Here is a 25,439-nt window from a genome sequence, read left to right as displayed (position 1 = left end):
CTGCGGAGAAAGGGGAACCCTCCTACACTGCTGGTGGGAATGTAAACTAGTTCAACCATTGTGGAAAGCAATATGGAGGTTCTTCAAAATGCTCAAAATAGACTTACCATTTGACCCAGGAATTTCACTCCTATGAATTTACCCTAAGAATGCAGCAACCAAGTTTGAGAAAGACAGATGCACCCCTATGTTTATCGTAGCACAATTTTACAATAGCCAAAAAATGGAAGCAACCTAAGTGTCCATCAGTAGATGAATGGATAAAGAAGATGTGGTACATATACACAATGGAATATTATTCAGCCATAAGGAGAAAACAAATCCTACCATTTGCAACAACATGGATGGAGCTGGAGGGTATTATGCTCAGTGAAATAAGCCAAGCAGAGAAAGAGAAATACCAAATAATTTCACTCATCTGTGGAGTATAAGAACAAAAGAAAAACTGAAGGCACAAAACAGCAGCAGAATCACAGAACCCAAGAATGGACTAACAGTTACCAAAGGGAAAGGGACTGGGGAGAATGGGAGGGTAGGGAGGGATAAGGGCAGGGAAGAAGAAAGGGGGCATTATGATTAGCATGTATAATGTGGGGGGAGGACTGTGCAACACAGAGAAGACAAGTAGTGATTCTACAACATCTTACTATGCTGATGTACAGTGACTGTAATGGGGTTTGTGAGGGGGACTTGGGGTAGGGGAGAGCCTAGTACACATAATGTTCTTCAAAAAAATTAAAAAATTAAAAAAATTTTAAAAAAAGGGAGATTCCTGAGGCCTCTTCCACCTTAAAGCTGTAGCTGTGGTGCAGTGGACAAAAGATCTGTGCTGGGGGTCAGCGAGCCAGGCTGGGAGCCCAGATCTGCCACAAGCTCACAGTGGAGACATTACTTCCCCTCTCTGGGCCTCAGTTTTCTCATCCGTATTATGGGATGATTTCTAAGTATCCATCTGTCCGAATTCACAGTCCTGAATTTCTAGAACATTTTATTTTAGGCCTCTTTGGGCTTCAAGGTCAAGGCCTTTAAGCAGCGTTGACATCATGGAGAAAGAGTGTGTCTCCTTTATTCTGATGTAGCCACATTTTACTGATGGCTTCTTAGATCTTACTGGGTGAACTCTCCCATAACAACACACAGTAATAATGATCATTAATATTGCATGTAATCATTAAAATAAGCAGTATTGCATTACTCTCAATTCAGACAGTATCTTTGAGCTGAGAGTCTGCTGATGTAGACCAAGAGGGGTTGCCATTTGAGCCACTCAAATCTTGCCTTTTGCATTTTCAAACCTAAAGGGATCTGGCCTAAGATAGAAAGGACAGCATTGGATCCGCTTTCAAGGCTTTGGCTTCAATGCCAGATTCTTTTGCTTTTTAGTTGTGTGTCTGTGAGCAAGTGAGTCACGTCAGTCCCTTCATCTGTGAATGCTTCTCTGTTCACCTTCTAGGGTTGTTGCAAAGATCATGTAAATTAATGGATGCAAAAAAGTAAACTGTTAAGCTCTCTGCAAACACAAGGCATCATGATTATGGTTAATAAAAAGCAAATGGCATATGAATATTTCACAAGCATGAACGGGGACAGATTATTTGTGAAGTATTCCCATCCAATGGGGTTTTATAAATACACACTTCCTCTCCTTATTACAAACTTCCTAATAATCTCTCCCCAAATCTTCTCTTCAAACTCCTGTTGTCTCCCCAGTAATTTCCTCTTAATATCTGCTCTCTTGCATAGCTATTTATTACTGAGCTCTGAGTTGCATTTGGGGAGAGAGAGGTGGTTAGAAAAATATACACATGTATATTTTGTTTACAGACATAAACAAAATGAAGTGAGGACAACTCAATTCTAAGCTATTAAAAATACACACCTTCCTTGTAGGTCTGTTGGAGCTGTTCATATTAGTGATAGTTTGAAATTGAATTTAAAAACCCTCTTCCCATAAGGGGCCTCAAATCCGTTCACATGTGGCATGAATGTGGAGAGGGAAGAAATGAATCAGGCTCACATGCATTTATTTTCCTGTTAAAAAAAAAAAAGTACAAGTTTTACAAAGCCTTTTGGAGTCTCTCTTGGCTAAAGAGGAAATCCTTTTGCCATTAACTGCTCCTGCAGAGAGAGCTCACTAGCTGCAAGATCATGATGAGGTTAAGTATTAATTAAATCTAACTGCGAGAGAATAATTATGTACACATATCCGTCAGGGCAAGTTGTCACTATCCAGTAACAAAGTTGGATACAAACTCCATCAGCAGAACTGTCAGGCGGCTGTTAAAAGGATATAAATGTGTCCCAAAAGGATCATTTCATTTAGGGGGGGAAAAATTGGATTGCAAAGGATTAATGAGGCGAGGGGTTTGTGTTTTCAATTGGATGTAAAATGCAAAGCTACATTTGGATTTCTAACACGTGGTGGGGACAATTAGACCTAGTATACCAAACCAACATTTTCCATTAGGCAGAGAGATTAAAGGTTAGAATTTTTTTAAGTTAAATTGCCCAAAAGTTTACAACAAAATCATAAAATCTAATTTACACAGATGGCATATTCTTAAAAAAATTTTAGGCAAGAAAATGAATCCAAATCCCACCAGGATAATTAAGGGATTTAGGAAAGGGCCCTTTTTTGGGGCTGCCTTTATTTCTGCCAAATTTCAGCTTAACTTTGGAGGCCTGGGTGTATGCAGACCTCACAGAGGTGATGTCAAGTGAGTCTTGGAGGCAGACACTGCAAATAGGCACAGCTGTAATGTAGGAGAAGGGTCAGCTGTGTTGAAAACAGCTCTATGGTTACATCCAGGCTTTACCACTGGCTGGCCATGTGAGTTTCAGCAACTTACTTCATGTCTCTGAAAAATCTTTCTTTTACAAAGTAGTTATACAAGGTTGGTTACAATAATACATTTGAAAGCACCTAGAACAATGACTGGCACAATATGGGTGGCCAATTACTGCTGTTGTTTCCTATCAGATAGAAGCAAAGTAGGATGTAGAATAAAACCACAACCACAGGATACGGTCCTCCTGGACTACTTGGCTTAGGGGAGCCAGAGGTAGTGCTGGTGTCCAGCTAAGGCAAGAGATAGGAAGCCTGACTCGTCTCACTACAGGCTGGGTGGACAATTACAATGGTCAACACCAAGGTCATTTACTCCAGTGCACCGAGAACAATCTGTAAGTGACACCTCCTCGCTTGTCGTATTGCCCACCTTTTCCCTCCTCTGTAACTTGAGTCCCGCAGGGGTAGAGACCAGTGTTTCTGGTTTTACAATGCTATCTCAGGACCTAGAATGGTGTCTCACACTTGGCAGGCACTCAGTCGAAAGAATGAATGAAACTACGTTTGGAAGCCCTGGCAGGGACAGAGCGAGAGGGACTAGAATCAGGGAAATGGGTGTCAGCAGCTGCCACACTAGAGAACAGTGAGGAAGAGACTCACTCTATGGCAGAGATGATGCCATAAGGATGATCTGACTCATCTGGCTGTGCTGAGGCCACAGAAGCTGGTCTTTGTCAGAATGAGGCCAGAGAGTATATCAACGACCCTCACCATTCTGGGATGCTGTAATTATCAGGGAAACTACGGAGTCTTGAATTCTCAAGATCTTGCCAAGCCATTTACATTTGGTAGTACCTGGAAACAGCATGACTTCTTCAAGACCCTTCCCCATCTTGGAATCTAGGAAGGTTGCTACTGATGTCACTGCATTACATGGAAGGGGATGCCACTGACCCTTCTGGGCCACCAAGGTAACCAGGCTGACACAGACAGAGGAGGAGATTGGCCATTACAGCTATGCCCCAGAACCTCGCCTTCACACCAGACCATACACAGGGCCTTTCTATTTCCAGAAAACATCTTGAAAAAGCGGCTTATTGTATGGCCCAAAGGAGAAACATAACGACTACGGGACTGAAACAAAATACTATTACTTTGTCTTGACAGTGACCATTTTTCTGTAAGTGCCTTTTAACCACAACCTGGTGTATACACTCTCCCTGCAATGACAGCAAAACCAAAATAAAATCCGTGCACAAAGATTGGCCTCCTTACTCCCACCCGACTGAAAGAAATATATTTCAGAGGAATAACAATTAAACACTGCAAAAAGTCATCAGTGAAAACAACGTGAAATTTCAGGAGGTTGGGCCAAGGCCAGAAAATTGAGGTCATCAGATGTCAAGACCTATAAAGAGAATTTCTCACTTCTTACAAAAAAAATCCTTAATTCTTGGAGGCAGAATTTTATATATATGTCCATTTGATTATATTTGTAATAGTATAGCTCAATTCCTCTGTATTATTATTAGATCAAGTTTGCCTACTTCATCTAAGAGTTCTGTAAAAAGGCTCCCACTTTGATTACATATTAATCAATTTGTCATTGTACTTCTCTCAATTTTTTCTGTATTTTGAAGCTGTGTTGTTTCTGTAAGTAGAGATTTCATTTGTCTGCTGGTGAACTATTCCTCTTACAATTAATGATCTTCTTTATTCCTGAGAATTTTTTGTTTTTCATTGTAAAGTTTATTTTGCCATATATTTATAGGTCTCCCCAAGCTTTTATTTGATTAGCATTTGCCTAGCATACATTTTGCCTTTCTCTTCATTGTCAAATTTCGTGTGTCTTTATGTTTTAGGAAGATCTCTGGTAAATAGTCTATGATTTTACTTAATACAATCTATCTCAATTTTATTATGCAGATCACATTTATTACCAAATATATTAATATTAACTGCTTTAATATTGATTGTATAATTATAATATGATATACTGCATATTAAAATACTAACAATATATTAATATAATAAGTGTTTGACATGTTATTAAATTATATTTATTTTAATTAAATTTATTATAATGAAAATTATAATCATTTATAGTGATTACTGACGGTTTGGGCTTATTTCTACAATGTTACCTTTCATGTTTTCCTCGCTCCTTTTTCTTTCCTTTTCTCCCACCTAACCGTCCTGTCTACCTAAGCAGCTTCTAAACGTAAAGCCTGAGCTTTTCATTCCTCCTCATTCCTTACAACTGAGGGGTTTCCTTTCTTGATCTTTGAGATAAATTTGCATTTTTTAAAAAATATATACTTTATCCAACATGTGGAACAAGAAGGCGGCCCCTATCAGCTTTGTGCACCACACTGTTGAAAATTGACTACACTCTTTCCCAGTTTTCTTTTACACAAGGAATAGGAGCTTTTGTTAAAAACATGTTTGATTTTAAAGACCTTATTTTAGAACTATATTTTAGGACTTGAACTCCCCACCCCTACATACTGAAGCCACTACATAAATAAAGAGTCTGATGAGAGAGCCGTACGTACGCAGCAACGTTCTCCCCCAGACTCCCTGAGCGCCTATTTGGAGCACAGCCTGAAAACTCCGGCTGATGGCTCCTGTGCTACCCCACATCCTCAGAGGGTGTGACCATGTCTGTCCTAAATACAGGAGAACTCAAAGCCTTCGCATTCTAATCTCCTAAGTGACTTACCCATTGGATTACAGTTGAATTAGAAAAAAGCACAAGCTGCCAGCTTCAAACTACGTGTTTTATCCAAATTCTCCAACAGTCAATCCTGGTGTAGGTAATATGGCCTACGTGATTTTACATGTTCAAATGGCAAGAGAAGAGGACAATCTTGCAAGAAGGGGACTTGGAATTCCATTCCTAGGTTGCTAATTCTTCCGTGTGTCATGGATGATGCCTCCCCATCCATTACTGTCCCCATCTACAAGTAGGTTGTATCAGATGACCTTGAAGTCCATTTCTATCTCTGGTGGACTAATTGAACGAGTTTTATCCCCCCACTGTGTGCCTAGGATCCTGGGGCAACAAAGACGCTGAGACTTTTGAATTTACCTAAAACCCCCAGCAATTAGATACCCATGGTGGTTAGGTCTAGTATTCTCTGAATCCAAATCTGGGAAATTCCTGTATACTGTGGTTGCAGGCCAAATCTGGCCCACTGCCTGGTTTTGCATGGCCTAGGGGCTAAAAACAGATTTCACATTTTTAAGTGGTTAAAAAAAATCAAAGAACAGCAATATGTCCAGATCTGAAAATTACATGAAATTCACATTTTAGTATCCATAGAAAAATCCCATCCTTCTCATTGGTAGAATTTTGTCAGTAAAAAATTTGTGGAAAATGTTCTCTCATTGCACAAGTACCTACATTCTACCCTTAAGTTTGTCTCTTGGTCAGCAATGCCTAAAATACTTATTATTGAGCCCTTTCCTGAAACATTTTCCTGATCCTGTAATGGACCATAGGCCTTGGCAAAAACGGAGCCAGGATCCAAGTCTACTGCGCTTCCTGGTTCGGCCACTGTGGAAAACAATAGAAAACAAAACTGCTAATTTGAAAAGATATATGCACACCATTTGTGTATTACAGCATTGTTCATAATAGCAAAAACATGGATGCAATCTAAGTGTCCATCAATAGATGAAATAAAAAGAAACAGATCAACAAACAGACAACAGTCTACTGGTTACCATAGGGAGGGGCATGATGGGATGGGTGACATAAGTGAAGGGGATAAAGAGATACAAACTACAAATTACAAAATAAGCTAGTCAGAGAAAGCACAACATAGAGAATATAACTGATAAATCTGTAAGATCTTGGTATGGCAACGGGATATCTTATCATGGCAAGCATCTAGTAATGTATACAATTATCAAGTCACTATGTTGTACATCTGAAACCAATTTAATATTGTTTATCAACTTTATGCCAATAAGAAACAACAACAATAACAAATCTGCTGCCCTTCCACACGCCACACAAGCCAGGTGTACATAACCATGGCTTGAGATCCAAACCTCTTTAGCACCATTAAAATGAGGAAAGTTAGCAGAGGTTTAAAAAAAAAAAAGGGATAGTCTTTAGATGAGCTATAAAAGAATCAGAATCTGGATCTGGTCCTCCCTAGACAACATTAGAGAAGCTCTTTCACATATTGGAGCCTCAGTTTCTCCATCAGCAAATTGGGAACAATTATGTTTACCTCATTGGGTTGTGAGGATCAGCCCAGGCTTTACCATAAAATAGGGCTTAATATAATATCAGTACTTGTAGGTTACAAAGATCATCCCAATATTTTGCCCCTTCCACCTTCAAGAATTCTTTGTTTCCACCCCTTGAATCTGAGATGGCTTGGAGCTTGCTTTGAGCAATAGAATGAATAGGAAGGATGATGTATTCCTTCCATGGTTAGGCCTCAAGCAGCATTCTTGCTTTGTTTGGGACCATCTGCCATTTGAACCAGCCTAGGAGAGCTGGTCGACCGCAAATACCTGCCAAGCTCAGCTGAGCCTGCCCCACCAAAACCAGAACTGCTCAGCTGAACCCAGTCCAAACGCTTGATTTAAATTCAAGAGCCAAATAAATGGTTGCTGTTTTAAGTCACAAAGTTTCAGTGTATTTTATTATGCCACAACTCTAACTGACATAGTACTGCGCCATTCTGAGGAAAGAAATACCCTAGAGGAGTTGTGACCATGGGCCCCACCAGAACCTGGTTTAGAGCTTTCTGCTAAGGCCACTTGTGATTGCCTCTCCACTCCAGCCAGACAGCCAGAATTGACTGAGAGCCCCCTGGCATATTTCACATGGACAAGGAAAAGCACCTGGAGGAGACATACACTTTTAGGGATGCAAACTTGTCTGAAAGATACATCAGAAAAGATTTATGGCAGCAACTGTGTGCTTTGACTACAGATCAGCTCTCCCACACCTCAGTCCAACACAACTTACAAATTGTTGGGCTGCTGGTGGCACTGGCCCTGGCAACCCCTCTTGGGAGGGTCCTGAGGTCAAGAAAAGGAAACCCAGAGGCCCAGGGAAAAGGCTCCTGGGTCAAATATGCATGTTATTCCCTGTCTTTGAAGGTGCTGATGTTCTGATTGCAGGATGCAGCTAGTCTACAGAGTACTTTAAAGGAGCATGTCCATAAGCATTCTAGCACATTCTCTCAGCAGGCCTGGGAAAATAGAATGGCAGGTATTATATCATACCTCCAGGTACTGGGGATGGAATCATAAAAAGATTAAGCAGTTCCCTGAGGACCTACTGCACTCAAGAGCCAGGGTTTGAACCAGAGTTTTCTAACTCCATATTCTGGACTTTTCAATAGACAACAGTGCTTCCCAAACAGATTTATAATCAAAGACCATCTGAACTGAAAGAGTCCTGTGGAAATTATCTAGCCCATCACCTTTGCTTTCCAAATTAACAACAAAGATTTATTAGGTACTTACTAGGTTCAGTATAGCCTGCTGAGCACTTAACATACATTGATCCTCCCAGCCTCCCTATGAGGTAGCCCAATATATGATTTATAAATAAGGTAAAGGTGATTTAGCACAATAAGTCATTTCCCAAAAGAGAGCGAGTCAGAGGCAGAACTGGGATATGAAGCCACGTTCACAAAATTCCAGAATCTGAGTTTGTTTCCACAAAGCCACATGGCTTTTTTGCATGGGGACATTGAGGCCTGGAAAGTTGAAGGTCTTGTCCAAGATCATGTAGCACATTTGATTAATTGTCCATTAATTCATCAAGTGTTAATTGAGCATCTGCTATTTGTTGGGAACTAGGCTAGTCAATGGGGGCATAGGCATGACCTGGACATGGTCACTGCACTTGAGGAGATTAATTTATGGAGAACAGATGTGGCCATAAATTACTCTAATAAAAGGTAATAAATGACAAATATCACACGGAAGATAGAGAAAGGGTTATCAAAGCTTCTAGCTACTGTTATCCTACCTGATAGATAAACCCTGGTGTGCTCTTTTATTGTGGGACACTGTCCTCAGAATATATGCATATGTAAATACAGATATATTTTCTGTTTATTAGTAACTGGCTATGAATTATTCACTTAGAGTAAAATATTCAAAAACATTAATGGCTTTAAATAATGCACCTTATTGGGCTGTTGCTATGCTTAAATATTGAACAGGCAGCCACAAGATCAGTCTTTATTCTTTGGTTCCTGTCTTTGTTCCCCCAGCCTGCTGCCCCCTTAGCAGCCTTCCTTTCCTATCAAGGTCACTGCCCCTTTTACTGAAGGAAGTTTAGAAACTGCATAATCAAAATGCAGTTCAACTTGAAATCATGAGATAGTTACAGAGACAGAAAAACTGGCCAGACCCAAGGTACCTGGAGTCTAGTGCTAAGCCTATGATGAAATTGTTATTCTTCTCTCCACCTCTGTACCATTTCTTCTACTTGATCCACTCTACCCCCAATTGCCATATGCCAAATGCTTGCTCTTCCTTCAAAATAGTATCTTAAAGCCACTTTCTTTGTGAAGTCTTTTCATATTCCCAAATGAAAGTCATACATACTCCCTCCAAGTTCCTGGGGACATAACACTGGCTCCCTGGGACCAGAGAACCTGAAGGGGGATGTCCTTGACTCTTGTTAGCTCAGAGAAAGATGGTCCACCTTCCAGAAACTTGGAGCTCTTGAACCCTCACAGCACCACTGATGATACAAAAACACTTGCCAGTGCAAGAGAAGCTACAACCACTTCCTTCCGGTGTCCAGATGAGGCTGGCACAATCTCCCAGTTTGAAGATCTTAGCCAGGCTGCCTATGACTAAAATGCAAGTCATCTGGGAACTGAAATGTGGACTTTGGCCTCTGAATTCGCAGTTCCACAATCTGTGGGCTGGGTAAACTTGGGCAAGTCACTTAACCTGTCTAAACTTGAATTTCTTCTTTTGTAGAATGTGGGCAATTATAGTCCTAATCTCATAGGATTTGTGGAGTCTTTTAATGATAATAGGTGATGAGCACACCACTCAGAACATACTAAGTGCTCAAAAGATACTAGTTGTACCACATCTTTTTAACCCTTTGTATTCTAGGAGGTTCCCAATTATCTTCATTTATCCATCCATCCATCCATCATCTATTCATATATTCTCCCATTTTGCCAATTGCTATTCTACACCAGTTCTATGTTACGCATTGGGGCTGCACAGAGAAACATAAATCACTGTCCTTTCCATCATGGGACTGTCAGAGGTGAGGAGGGAGACAGATGTGTCCACATGTATTTATGATGGACGGTGATAAGATCTGCGACAAAAAGCAGCAGAAAGCTGCCAGACAAAGGAGTGGCTCACTAAGCCCAGGTTAGGACTGAGGGTGGGCTGGGGGTGGGGTTTCACAGAGAAGACTTTGAAACAGAGAAATGAGTAGCAATTTTCTGCTTGGAACAGAGAGAGGAGAGAAGAGGAGGGTCTTTTAGGCAAAGCATGGTCAGTACAGAGACTTGGCAAACAAGGCATGTTGGGAGAAGGGAAAATGGCCAGTGTGCTGGAGGTCACGAAATACACTGTCTTGGAGCTGGAAGGTAGCCAGAGCTGGGCTGGAGTTCAGGCTAGGAAAGAGTCTCATGTAGCAACTTTCAACCCCATTAAACAGTGTATATACCCTTCATCCTATAGATTTTTGCTTCTCAAATTAGGTAAATGTATCTCTAATGATTAATGAGAAAAAATAAGAGTAATAATAAAAAGTAATGATAAGAATAGTAAATAATTAAATAATAGTATATATATATGTACACTGCACACCTCTGTCGGGCTCTGTGCTCAGGGTTTTACAGACATTGTGTTACTGGTCCTATGGAAACCTTTTGGAGATGGTACCATTATCATTCTAGCATAATCAGTATAAACCTGGTTCTTCCTGGGGTATCAATATTACCTAAAGACTTGGGAAAATGTTAAATAATTTAACTGACAAATAATATAACTGAAACTAAAATAAGCATGCATGTATAAGGAAACAGAATGTCACGGATTTTTTTTTTTCCTAATGGAACCTGGAAATTGAGGTGTATGTCTTCTGAGCATAGCTGCAAACCCTTTGGGGGTTGGTGTTGATTTTCATCTGCCTTTAGGAAGATTCACTGCAAAAGAGTGAGAAGACCCCAGTGAAAGTGACAGAGTGTCAGGAAAGTATTCTACGTGGGAGAGTGACATGGCCAGATTTAGTGTGTTTTCAAAAGATCAGTCTAGCGGCCAGGGTGGAAGATGAATTTGTGAATGAAGAGGCCGCTGCAGGAAGCTGGATGAGGAATAATGAAACCTTCATGAAGAGGTGATGGCCCGTAGGGGAGGGCATGGATCTGTGGGCCTCTCAGGGCTCAAGGAGCAGGACCCTGATGACAGCAGCCATTATTAGCTACTCTTCATTGATGGTCAACTATGTGTCAGGCACTGGGCTAAGCATCTTGCAGGTATTGTCTCCCAAGCCAATACGGTTTTGGTGTTATTAACACTATTTTACAGATGAGAAAACTGAGGCTAAAAACAGCTTCTTCACTTGCATAAGATGATTCCGTTAGCCAATGGTGTTTATTTCAAATACAAAATTCCCCTTTTAAAGACCACTACTGAAACTTCATGAACCCCAGGAGGCTCTTCCTCACATCCCTGCTTTATCTGAATGCCAACCCATTCACTCTTCACTGCTGTGGGCAGTGGAGAGTTCAGCTGCTTCACACAACCCTGCTGCAGACATGAGGGCAGCAATCTAGTTCTCTACTGCCTTCCTCTGCCACCAAGGACCATGCACTTCAGCATCCGTAGGCTTCTAAGAAGGAAGCCATAGCTAAAGAAACACATTGGAACTGCTTTTACCTATGTGCTCAATTCCAGGACACCAGTTCTGTGCCACCCATTTGATCTGCTGCAACCCACTGGGCACCATGGGCTGGGCACAGAGCCTACTGAAGCAGAGAGACACCATGTGCTCCCACCTGGGGCCAGAAAACCCATGGTCATCTTAGAAGCAGGGAAGACTGAGGCTTGGGACCATCATGAATGGGGTCTGTGATGGTCAGTCCATACATGCTATAAAAGCCCTTCCCACATTGTGTTTTAATGGTGTTTATGTCCGTCATGATGTAAATGTCCCTAGGGGAGAAACAGAATCTGTGGTCAAGTTGGTTTCACAGTCACTGAGCTAAACAAAGTGGCTTTCTGTACTGCAAGACTTCCCAGGGTCTTTTAATAGTCTTAGATGTGTTTGGGAATTTCTAAGAGTAAGAGAGAGTGCACACAATTTCTAAACTTTTATTGACCACAAGCCTCTTTTGTCCGAGGAAATCCTGAGGACCTCTGATGGTAAGTGTGTGTGTTGGGAAATAGAGGGCTGGCATGCATTTGCCTCACTTTCTCTTGCTGTCTTATCCAATGGTGGTAGTAAAATCATGAGCACAGTGCTGTTAAACCATTTTGAAAACTGCTTTAACAGCAACTACTTGAGCACATTTAACGTGCTATCCATCAGAGCCTATGTCTGGGAAAAGTGGATTCCCTGGAGGTCTGTATCAGGAAGCTTTGGTTTATCCTGGGTCCCCCTTACACCATCAATGTGATAGTTGTTACAAAAGTGAGCCAGTTTCCAGAGATCTTTGAGGTGAATACAGTCATTTATTCAACAAATATTTATTAAACGCTCTCTATGTACTAGGTTTATGAATATGAAACATTTTAGAGAGACAGATAGCAAACAGGCAAATGCATAAAATACTTTTAGACCATAATATTATGGAAGAAGTAAAAAAGGGTTGTGTAACAGACAGTAGAAGGTTGGGGATGGAAAAGAGTAAAACGTTAGGTGGGGTAGTCATGGAAGACAGTCCAGGAGCTAACATTTGAGCTGAGAACTGAAAGGTGTGGAGGGGCTGGCCAGGAGTGCAGCTGGGAGGTTAGAAGAGACACGGCAAGGAGAAGGGACAGAGAGCTCTCAGATTCTAGAGTGGGGAGCCATGTGCTGTGTTCATGCAACACAAAGAAATTCAGTGTGGCTGGTGCACAAGGAAATGCCAAGCAAGTGAAGAGGGCAGGAGGTAGATCCAGAGAGAACAGGGTCTATAAGCCACAGCAAGCAGTTTGGATTGTATTCCAAGGATAGCAAACGACTTTCAGCAGAAAAGTGACCTTATCTGGTTTATGTTTCTAAAAAAAGATTACTCCAGCTGCTTTGGGGAGACTGAATCTCTAGGAGGGTCCAGTTGCAAGTAGGAGGTGAGAGGTGACAACAGCCATTAAATAAAGTGGTGACAAATAAGAGAGGACAGATTTAAGATACATGTAGGAGGAAAATGAATTTCTTCGTCTTGGTAGAACCACTAACTCTCTTAGGCTCCATCTAACTTGTAAAATGAAATAACCTGATATCCAATCATAGTAGAGGTCAAACAGATTTTCATTAATAATCTAGTTCTGAAGTTCTAAGAGGGGGAAACAGGCAGATTCCAAAGTGAAGACCAAGTTTTATGCCAAAAGCTGTGTTCCATGTGACACTGTTTATAATGATAAACTATCAGAAACAGCCTAGATGCCTAATAGTAGGGGCCTTATCGAGACAGTTATGGTACATCAAAAAGGATTTGGGGGTGAAGAATTCAGTGACATAAAAATGTTTGAGATGACACTAAGGAAATGAATTCAGATTGGCAGTGAAGTTGGGGGGAGGTTTTAGACTTGGAGTCCAGTTTATGGGGTCTGTATATGTAGGGAGGATGTAGGAGGGGAATTCTTGGTGAATGTAGAGGCATAAAGATGACTGAGTGAAATTATAAGTGACTCTCAATCCCCCATCCAGAAGAAATACCTGATTGCATTTATTCAGTTCCTAATACACATCAGCTGAGGCATTCCAAGGTATTCTGTTACTCATCATCTCATCAACACCTCACAGCAATTCTCTGGGAGAGGGATTGGCAACCCCAGGGTACAGAAGAGGAAACAGACTCAAAGACATCTGCTGACTCTTCCAAAGCCATGCAAGTTGCAACGGACTGGACTGGGATGAGTCCCCAGACACTGTTGACCACAAAGCCAGTGTTTTTTTTTTTTTATCACTATACACAGTGAACCTGGGGTTTGCCATGGGGATTCCATGACCCACTTCTGCCTCAATTCATGACCTCAACCAAACGCGCAGATGTTGGTTTTTCACAAGATTCAGAAAACATTTCCAGGATTAAGACCTAGACACTCTCTCAATAAATAACAAGTGTCTATCATGTGCACAGGCACTAATGTAGGCCCAGAAAAGTAAAGACAGTTCAAATAATAAGACAATCCCCACCTTCAAAGAACTCTCTGTCTAGCTAAGGAGGTAGAAAAGAGCAAATTCTATGACACAAAAGTGAAATCAGTGCTTAGCACATATGTAAAATGCGGGGGCATTCGCACATAGGAGGATTCAGAGTGATTTGTGACTGTGACGATCGGTGACATCTTCAAGGAAACGTGCCATGCAAGTTCAGCTTGGAAGACAGATAGGACTTCACTAGTACAGAGCAAAGAGGTTTAGCTAGAAGTGTTTGGAACTCAGACTGCTTAGTTTTTCATGGCTGTACTGCTTACTAAGGTGTCGCTTTGGCAGGGTTACTGCTGTAATGTAATCATCTCTAAAATGGGGATTATGATACCTTCTTCATAGGGCTGCTGAGAATCAAATGAGATAAGGTGTACATAGCATTTCCTGCTGCCTGGAATAAGTGAGTGTTAATAAATGACAACGATTATTCATAGGGTCCAGTTGGAGATTTAGGGCAAGGGAAACAGCATGAAAAAGAACATCGAAGCAGAACACAGGGATTTAGAAGGGACAGCATAGAGAGATGAGAGCTCTGTGATGACCTTGAATGTCATCTTCAAGCCCGACCACATCTGAAGGTACTGGATGACACTGAAGCTATGGGAGAAGAGGAGGGACATAGTCAGAACCGAGTCAAGAGACTGTTGAGTGGACAGAAAGAAAAGAGACCCGATTTGGGAATCAGGCAATGATAATAGGGCTTGTCTCATATACAAAGTCACACAGATGATCAGGGAAGAAAGAGGTGATGATGATGATGCGGAGGAGAGAGGAAGAGGAGGATGAAGAGAAGGAGGGGAAGATCTACTTTATGATGCATGCTGGGCTGGGCACCGTGCTAAGGCATTTTAACAACCTTGTGAGATAGGAGTGGGTTGGAGGAGCAGAGGGACCTGCCCAGCAAGGTTAGGTAACATGGTTAGTTAACTGCAGGACCACAGTTTAGATCCTGTTCTATCTATTGTGCAATGCTACTACTCTTGACCACTGTATTATTCAGGCTATTCAAGGATGACCCAAACCTTGGTCTGGAGTCCCATCCTGAGTCTGCCTTTCCATGAGCATCTTCTGCCCCTCTTCCTCTCTCCAAAATGACACCAGCTCCAATTTAAAGAGTACCCACTGTGCTCAGATCCTGTGCTAGGCACTTCCCACCGAGCATTGCTAATCTTCTCAACCACTCTAAACAATGATCCACTCCCATTCTCTGAGCCGGTGCTCAGAGGTTAGCTCTACACCCAGGGCACATGTCTGCTGTCTCCAAGGCCTCAGCTGTCATGACTTATCAGGCAAACAGTGGCACGAGTTTTGTGGGTGCAGAGAAGCAAGGGAAGAAGGCACAGCTCTTCCTCGTATCTTCAGAACCTGTGGACAGCCTGCTGATGTCCTGGCAAGAGGTGCTGGGCGGGCCTACCTCGAGACTTGCTCCTCCGCCTCCGCTTCCCTGCCGAGGTGCTGCGTGGGGCTGGCTGCAGCTGACCGATCTCGATGGGCGTGTTAGCGCGGAAACTCTCCTTGAACTTCTGCATCAGGGACTCCACTGTCTCCTGCGCCGCCTCAGCTGCTGCTACAGGGTGAGCAATGGGGCTGAGGTTAGAGTTTGGCCCATCCCCAGCCCCTAGAGGACTGGGCCTGGCCACTCTGAGTCCCTGGGCCTCCTTCCCTGACCCATAGAGGACACAGAAGCCACAGGTGCCAGTACACATGGATCTGCTGGCTTACTCAATTATTCAACTCCTACTATGTACCAGGCACTGCTCAAAGTCCTTGAGATATGGGGAAAAGTTAGACACAAACCATAATTCATGGAATTCATAACTTGGTAGGCCACATCCCCAGGCATTTCCAACACTGTGTAATACTTCTGCAATAGGAGAGTACAGTGTACCAGAGGAGTACCAAGAAGGTCATCTCACCCTCCCTGGGAGTCAGGGCAGACTTCCTGGAGGAGGCAATGTCTACCTTGAGACCTTGAGGAAGAAAAGGAATTAGCAAAGAAGGGCAGATCAAGGTAGAGTTATTAAAAGATTTCGGGGTAATGCCCTGGGTAGGAGGAGAGGCCTAGGCAAAGATCTAAAGCCAGTAAGGGTGTGGTACTTGAGCAACTGAAGAGAGTGTGGTGCGGCCATGATGGAGCCTACAAAGAGAGGATGCTGGGGAGGTGAGATCACCTTGTAAGCCACACTGAGGAGTCTAGATTGTATGACAATGACAAAACCTAATCATTGAAAGCTTTTAAACAGAACACTGGCATGTTCAAAGTCATGTTCAAAGTAAGGCCCTTTGATGACAATTACTAACTAGAGTATGGAGAGTGTAATTAGAGGCTCAGACAGCGGCTTCTACAACCGCCAGCCAGGGGAATGGTGGCTTGAACTGCACAGCAGTATGAGGGCCAAACAACATTTTAGGAGATCAAACTTCAGGACAGTGATATGAACATCACTTGGTATACTATCTCCATTTCACTGGAGGCAAATAGAAGCCCCCACCCCACCACCACCCCAGATAAGGCATATGACTTGCTCCAAGCTAGCAAGTAGCAAAATCAAACCTTCTATCTCTTAGTCCAACTACTGTGTCAGTCTTCTCCCATGATTTGTTAGAGCCACATTTCCACAAAATTTCAAAACTGGCACTGGTGGAAAGTTCCAGAGAATGGACACAGAGAGGTCAGATGGGCAAAGAGGAAAAGGTGGGAGATGAAAAAAAAGGCAAGAACTCTTGAGAAAGGAAGAGAAAGCTAACATAAAAGGCAAGAAGAGGAAACAAGAAAGAAGAAAAGGAGGTTGGCTAAATGGCCCCAGTGGCTTTGTTCTGAAAAATTCCCAAAGACAGCCTCAACTTTCAAATCTTCAAACTCAGTCTTCCCTCCTTCTATGTCTCTGTAAGAAAGGAAATGTCTTCAGTTTGAGTTACCTGCTGTCTAAAGATAAGACACAGGATGTGCCAAAGATTCCTGTTTCTTTGAAGGGGTTTCACCAGACTGGACAATAAGGCTTCTGAATGTCCCAACATCAATTTCTAAGGAGCTCCTATATTTCCAGGAAAGGTTATCAGCTTAGACAGATGTGTCTGCAGGGTAGCTCATACCTGGAGGGCTGGTCTGGGCATTAGGCTCTGGGTGAGAAATCCCCTCTTTGGGGACATAGGAACTATGTTTGCTAAGGAAAAAACAATTGTCAATACAAATGAACCATGTGGTAGCATAACTTCCTTACTGCCTGTCTTGCTCTCTCTCTCCCCAGATATCTTTGTGAGGTCTACTTAGATGTGAACCAAGAAGATAATCCCAAATATGGGCCCCTTCCTCCAAGCCTGTGATGCAGAGCCCTCCAGCAAGATGCTACAGTCCAGTTCTGTATGCCCAACCTTGATGCTTTAAACACAGAGAGTGATTTTCCCAAAATTCTAACTGTTGGCCTCTATTGTGGCCAAGTCCTGAATAAGCCATCATCTGGAATCTTCCAAGGATTCCATACTGGTGTGTTTGCCACCATCCATGCATTCATTAATCTCCCTATTCATTCATTCAACAGCATTTTCAGAAAAAAACATAATTTACATGTGATGAGTACAGGAGGAGTGAGTTACTCTGCTTGGGCCGTCATAACAAAAATCATGGACTGGGTAACAAACAACAGATAGGTATTTTCTCACAATTTTGGAGACTGGAAGTCTGAGATCAGGGTGCCTGCAGGTCGGTCCTAGTGAATACCCTCCTTTTGGCTTGCAGACAGCTGCTTTATCGCCATGTCCTAAAGGCTGTCTTTGCATGGCGGCACTGGGAATGGGGGACGGCGTCCAGACCTCTTCCTCTTCTTCTGAGGTCACAGTCCTATCAGATTTTCCCACCTTTATGATCTCAATTAATTTTAATTACCTCCTAATGATCCTATCTCTAAATACAGTCAGCTGGGGATTGAATTATGCCTCAAGATTCCTATGTTGAAGCTCTAACCCCCAAAGTGACTGTATTTGGATAGGGCTTTGAGTAGGTAATTCAGGTTAAATGAGGTCATAAGGGTGAGGTCCTAAACTAATAGGACTGGTGCCTTTATAAGAAGAGGAAGATCTCCCTCTCTTTCTGCACACCCACCGAGAAAAACCACGCGAGCACACAGTGAGGAGGCAGCCATCAGGAATCCAGAACCCGACCATATGGGCACCCCGACTTTGGACCTGTGGCACAATAAATTGCTGTTGTTAAGCCCCCGGTCTATGATATTTTCTTACGGCAGCCCAAGAAGACTACAGAGTCACCCTGAAGGCTTCAGCAGACAGATCTGTGAGGGACACAAAATGCACTCCATTACCAGGTTCAGGGGTGGAAAAGCCCAAACTCCATGATGCTCACCAATATTAATGAAGTGATTGACAGATACATGTAAAGACGTGAAAATGATATATATAGGGAAAGAGAGGTGAAAGGTGATACAAGGTGCTCTATTGGAGAAATATCATCTGGTTTATGGAAATCATGGGAACTTGCTTCCAGGAAGTGAGCAGTGTGAAGGTCTGAAAAGAATATGATCCATCAGAAGGAAGGGGTGGTAGGGATGCCCAGAAGCCAAAGAGGCAGGGGAGGAATCTAAACAAAGACCCCTTGGGGAGAACAGATACGAGAGGGGCTGCTGCAGTCAATGGCTGGTGGGCCTGAAACACTGAAATCAAGTGGGATGCGCTCATGCTGGAGAGGAATGAGGTCCTGATCCTAACAGTAGCTCTAACCAGCCCTCATCCTAACCCTCTGGGCTTTGTAAATGATGGTTTTAGATAGGAGAGTGACTTGGTCAGATTCTCATCTGGGGAAGATGGCTCTGGCAGCAGAGAGCAGAATTCACTGGAGAAGGACAGAAACAGAAGAGTGAAGACCCACCAGGAAGGCGGGGCCGTGGCGCAGAAGTCCGCGTCTGAGATGCTGCTGGCCTGGAGAGAGAGGGTGGCTGACAGGAGAGGGCAGAGGCAGAGCAGTAGAGACGGAGAAGCGGGCAAACTCAGGGTATTTTGTAGGCTCAATGCCCTGAGAATGTGCTGAGTGACTGGCAAAGGTGGGGACAGGAGTGGGAGGTATGGAGGATGACTCCTGGTCTGCATCCATAGGGACATAACAATGGCACCTCTTGGGAAGATGGGGAACGTGACCCAGAGGACTGATCCAGAGCGACTGTGACCTAGATACAGAAGCTCGGTGTCTTCCGGACGCCTAAGTGGAGGTGCTGAGTAGACAGGCGGTTATGTGGGTCTTACACTCCCAAGAGTGAGCTGGAGACTCTATACACGCATTCCTTGGAAAATGCAGAGAGGGACTGCGTGCAGTGGTTGGTTAGGAACGTGAGCTCCTGGCCCACTGCAGGCAATAGAACACACATTCCTTCCTGATGGCACTGGCTGTTCTCCTTAGCACGCCACACCCGCCCTGCCCCCACGTTCACTCTGCTCCACCCTATGTCCTGGACGCACACCCTTTCTGGGCAGCTCCTGTTATCTGGCTACCCTACCAGTTGGGTTTGCCCTGTGGGAGGCTCTGGCAGGACAGAGGAGGAGAGAACTGGGGGCATGTCTTCGTGCTCCTTGCCTGTTTCTGCACCATGTATCTGACAGAGTCTGGGACTCTCAACAATTACAGCTTCTGCCAGGGTACCAGTTTCCACAGATCCAGTTTTCACAGGCTCCAGAAAAATAAACAATTTTTTTTTCCTCTCCCTGACCGTGCAGCTCCAGGGGTTCATAATGGCTTCCTCTTATTTCTTGCCCCTGGTTCCTCAGTACCCCCATGCCGATTCTCTTCACTCTGCCTGCACCTCTATAAATAGTCCCTTCATTGATTTCTCCTAAAAATCCCATTTGAGGGTGACTTCTTTGTCCAGCTGGAACCTTGACTGAAGTGCCATCCCTTTTTGCTGTGGCTCTGACATTCAGCGATTCCTGAAGATCGGCCTCTGCCCATCCTGTTATTTCTGCTGATGTAGATTTGACTGGCTGGGACGAGAGGAATACTCACAGGGAGGGAAGGTTCGCTCCCCTGAGCTACGTGGGTTTCTAATACCGACTGTAGCAAATCCCATCCATCTGGCTGGCTGCTCTTGCCTGAGCAGCAGTGCCACGAGCCCAGACAGACTTGGAGGAGGACATGCCGGCAAGCCCCTCCGCGGCCTAGTTCTTCCTGGCGCGCACCACTCCCTCCTGCCCCGTCCCTCCTGATCCCGTTGGGTGGCTCCATCAGTATCGATATGTCAAGTTGCCCAAACAAGCCACATTACCTCCTGGTACCCACTGAGCTCTGCCTCCCCAGAGCAGCAAAATGCTCAACCGTCGCCGGGATGAATGCAACAGATGGTGCTTGATCTGAGCATTACGCAGGCCCGGGAACGGGAGGGAGAGGAGCGGGAAGCCGCCTCTTCCAAAGTGACATAAAAGCGACTGTCGAGTTTAATGGGAATGAACCACAGGGGCCTGAGGAGAGGGGCCCTGGTCCCCAAGCCAAGATAAAAAGAGAGGAGAAGGCAGGAGGGGGAAAGAAGAGAAAACAAGGATGGGAAAGAAAACTGCTCAGTAATAAAGCACAGGGGCTGAAAAGGAGGAGGCAAAGGAGAGTGGAAAAGAGAGGAGACAGTGGGAAATAATAAAAGGTGAACAGGAAGGAGAGGAGAGGAGACAGAGAAGGCAAGAGACGGGAGGGAGAAGGTGGAAAAGGGGGCAGACCCGGAGTGCCTCTGCAAAAGCATCGGGGGGGTGTTGGTTTCCGGAGGGCAGCAAGCTTCAGTGACCCTCGGCCCTGCGGGGCAGGCGCTGCCTGCCGTCTGCCCTGGTGCTCAGCTACCGACACTCAAACCTGCCCCTGCCGACCTCTCCCACACACAGCCTGGGCCGCTCCACCACTGAAACTCGTACAGGTTTGTGTTCAAAGTCCTACGTTCTCTTTTAATTTTTTGAGACTCACCCAGGCCACACAGGGGGAAAACTCTCAATTCTTGAGGACCAACTCTTCTCTGGCAAGGAGGCTGGCATTTCTTTATGTTTTCTCATGCATTCCTCCTGACAACCTGGAAAGGTAACTGTCACTAGTTGCTCTTTAGGAATGAGGAAACCAAGGCTCCGAGGAGTTCCGTGATCCCCAAGGATCACACGGCTTAGAAATGGCAGAACTGGGATCTGGCCCCAGGTGAGGGAGACTCTCATGACCCCGTTCCACCTGACACATACTCCTGCTGGCTTGCCCGGTGGATGAAAATGGATATCCCAGTCCTGGAGCTGGGATGTGGCTTCTCCAGGCCCGTGAAGTCACTCTGACAGCCCAGCCCCTACAGGCAGTGAGCCCCAGGCAGTCCAGCCCAGCTGGAGCCAGGGTGTCACCTCAGCCAGAGACAGAGCAGCGATGCCGGGGGAGCCTTGCTCAGCGCTGACGGTCAAGACTGTCCAGTCTGCAGATCTTGGCTCAGTCCGTGCTCCATTGCGTCAGCTCCATCTCATTACAGAACTGTGCTCTGAGAGCCAAGTCACAGGTGGGCCTTACTTGGCCATACTGCCTGGTGCAAGTGGAAAAACCCACTCGGGTCCAAGGTCAGCTCAGCCATTGTGTGACCCTGAGTCACTCCCTTTTCTTTTCAAACCTTAGTTTCCTCCTCTGTAAATGTCTGCAGGGTTGTTGAGAGGATTGAATGTAATTAAGATTACAAACTGCCTAACAGGACTTCTAGAATATACTAAGTGCTCAAGCAAGAACAGTTCTTATTAAATTTCCTACCACCCTTTGGTTTCATGATTAGTCAAGCCACTCATTGACTCACTTGTTCAAAGTCATTCATTTTCAAAGTCATCTACATTACAAAATACCCACTTTGGAAATTATTACGGAGAGCATACAGTTGCCCTTCTCTTCAAATGTGAAAACAGAGGTACCAAGAGACAAAGTCATGGTAAAAGTCAGCAGCAGACCAAGACCTGGCACTCAGGTCTCCCATTCCCACTCCTCTTCGCTGCTCCCCCAAATTCTAGCATAACTTTAACTTCAGATCTTGTGATATTTATGGACCAACTTGTTTAAGGCCATGGTACCCAGATATGTCATCAAACAGTATTCTAGATGTTTCTGTGAAGGTATTTTTTAGAAAAGACTAATATTTAAATTAGTAGACCTTGAGCAAGGCAGATAACCCTCAGTAATGTGGGTGGATTTCATCCAATTAGTTGAAGGCCTTAACAGGAAAAAGACAGACCTTCCTCAAGGAAAAAGAATTTGCCAGCGGACCATTTTCAGATTCAAGCTACCACATTAACTCTCCCCCAGATCTCTAGCCTACCAGTCCTCCCTGAAGATTCGGGGCTTGTCAGCTTCCAGAATCATGTGTCAATTCCTTGAAATAAGTAAATCAATCAATCTCTAGATAGAGACAGAGATAGAGATAATAGGATGTATATAACCAGTAGGTGATACAGACAGCTCCTATTGGTTTTCTCTTTGGAGGCAACTGACTGATACAGAACTCAGTTTGCATCCCCAGAACTTTGGACCAGGCAAACTCAAATGCCACGACGGTAAGGAAGAGAATAAGAGAAGATGCCCAGCCCTAAAGTACACCTCAGTTGGGAAGGTCTTGTTACAAATGCAAAAAACCTTCAGATTTGGAAGTTGTGAAAGTCCAATCACTGAACACAACATTCCATCTCATATAGGAGTCACCTCTTTATGAAAAGGGGGGGAAAAAAAGTAAGAAAGAAAATAGTCAATATTCCTTCACCAGATGAGAATATTCCGGTAGTAGAACACATTTAAAACCCAGGCACTCATTTTAAAAATGGTCACCTCTTCCTAAACCTCAAGGATAAAATGTTGATGGATAGAATTTTCTCACTTTTTCATTTTTTCTCCCACGCATTTTCTTAAGCCTTGGGTGTCTGGCCCAGCTTATCTTCAAGCAAGTACCCGCAGACAAGACAAATGAACAAATAACAACAAATATAAATGGGAAAACTTGGGAATAGTCTTTTCTCTTAGAGATGGGCTTGGACCTGCCAGTTAATACTGAAGACTTGTAGGGTGGTCATAATTTCTGCTGGAGAATTGCATGGGTTTGAGTGACAGAATTAAATTTAGTGATACTTTCTCTGCTCTGTTAAAAACACAAAACCTCCTAGGTTCCCTGGAGCTGGTTCCACAGTCCCCAGCCAGAACACAGACAGCGCCTAAGATTCTTTCCAGCCCCATGGCCCTGCAGTTCTCAGTGTAAATGAAGTGTTTTTCCAATACCATGAATGCAATAAGCACAAGAACTGCACTCCAAAGCATGCAAAGCCCTCCTGCAGTTCTCAGTGTAAATGAAGTGTTTTTCCAATACCATGAATGCAATAAGCACAAGAACTGCACTCCAAAGCATGCAAAGCCCTCCTGCAGTTCTCAGTGTAAATGAAGTGTTTTTCCAATACCATGAATGCAATAAGCACAAGAACTGCACTCCAAAGCATGCAAAGCCCTTTGACTTCTTCCAATTCTGTTATCTTAACAACCTCCCACTTTTTAAAGCCCAGAAGCAGAAAGGAGATTTCCAAAACTTGGGTTGCCATCGATATAACAGGCCAGTAAGTCCTATTCAGGGAAATAAGGGTCAAGTAACTAGGGGTGACATGGTCAAAGATTTCCTGGCCACTTGATTACCATCTTGGGAGCAAGGCATGCCTACAGAAGGGCTTTGCAATGAGCTGCAGCTTGAAATGTTAGCCGTTTCTTACCAGCAGTGAGATATGGGCAAATCCCTTAACCACTCAGAGTCTCAGCTTCCCCAAGTATTAAAATGGGGTTTGCAATTCCAAATTCTTAGAGCAATTTTTTTATTAAATGAGATGCTAAAATGCTTATCACAGCACCTAATGCAGAGTAGGTATTTTTAAAATGGGACTTATTGTTACTGCCCAAAACATCTGAAAACATCAGTCATAACAATTTGGATCTTCTGTCCAACACAGGGGGTCATAGGCATGCCTGGAACCTGATGGAACTACAGTTACTAGTCAGATTCCTCTCCTAGATTCATTTCTTGGGGAACTGTACAGGGAGGCTATGCATGTAACTCAGCACTCCCTGGGACTGGACTGTCTGTATTCTACAGTTGGGATGCCTCAGCCAACAAAATCACTGGGTGCTGTACCCAGAAGTGGGTCCTGGGGACACAGTGATGAACTGAACACTGCCCTTCTTTAAAACTAGACACTGTTAGTAGAAAGGACAGGTAAAGATAATGAAAACAGAGTGTGCTAAATGCCCATGTAAAGAAGGAAGTATGACAAAACAACTAAGGACATGCCTTCTAATTTCTTTTGTGAGTGGAAAGGCTATAAGACGTTCCCAGAGGAGATGCCAGCTCCTTTGAGCTTAAAGAATGTAGAACCAGGCAAAGAGGACACTATGAAGGGTAGTGTCAGAAAACGACAAGGGCAAGAATTGTAGGGAAAATCCCACATAGTTTGGTTATTAGAGCTTAAAGTGAGACATGACTTTATCACCCTGAAAATCCATCTCTGGAGTAGCAGGAAGGGCTGGCTCTTTCTGCCATTCCTATATCCTCTTCTAAACCCTACTTGAAAAAGCTCACCTATTCTGAGAGCCCAGCCTTACAGCCCCACTATGCTTTCCCAAGCCTGTTATTGTTATCTCAGACACGCCACGTTTAGCAAGTGCATGAAGCATAGGAATTAACAGGCTTGGGTTGATACCTCCGTCCTATCCCTCATTTATTATGTGACTTTGGGTATGCTTCTTAACTTTGCTAAACCTCAGCTCCTCATCTGCAAAACCTGGAGCATACATCTCCCTCAATAGTTACTAGGTTTGTTGGGTCTTTTGGTTAAAATCCAGTGCAATGATATGTTCAATGTGCTTAGCACAGTACCCAAAATGGAATAAGCACCCAACAAATTATAGCCTTGATTATCATTATTGTTGGCCAGCTTAAGTGGATAGACTTGCAGAGGGCTCCGCACTGGGTCAAAGCTTAATACATGCAAAGTTCTTCACTTCTTTTCTGGGTAACTCATCACTCTGGACTAAGATCTGTGGATTCTAACTCCCTGTTGTCCTCAAGTGTGTAAGTTTGACGATCATCCCTGGTACCTGTAACATTCAGGGATTCTGTCTCTACTCTGCTTCAGCAATCCCCATCAGGGTCACGCCTTGGTTCTAGCCATCAGCTGGCTCCTGGATATGGCTGCAACATTAATCCTGGAAACAGGGCTTCTGCTCCCGCCCTCTGCTGACTCTCATACCTTCCTCTGACATGC

The 25,439-nt window shown here is 43.8% G+C and overlaps 1 protein-coding gene across 8 annotated transcripts in view; it reads right to left on the bottom strand.

The window, feature by feature from the left end:
* The window catches only part of ASTN2 (astrotactin 2), an 836,776-nt gene that overhangs the window by 585,264 nt on the left and 226,073 nt on the right, over positions 1–25,439 (bottom strand). For 7 of the 8 annotated variants that reach the window (XM_073225555.1, XM_073225566.1, XM_073225572.1 and 4 more), the window contains exon 4: positions 15,580–15,732. In XM_073225555.1, the coding sequence (XP_073081656.1) occupies positions 15,580–15,732 (153 nt within the window). The remainder of the gene's footprint in view (positions 1–15,579; positions 15,733–25,439) is intronic. The other variant, XM_073225557.1, reaches the window with a different exon arrangement.

Source organism: Manis javanica, chromosome 2 (assembly GCF_040802235.1).
Source record: "Manis javanica isolate MJ-LG chromosome 2, MJ_LKY, whole genome shotgun sequence".
Taxonomy (NCBI): Eukaryota; Metazoa; Chordata; class Mammalia; order Pholidota; family Manidae; genus Manis; species Manis javanica.
Note: the sequence above shows the minus strand (reverse complement) of the source record. Positions and strands in the feature narration are given on the sequence as shown.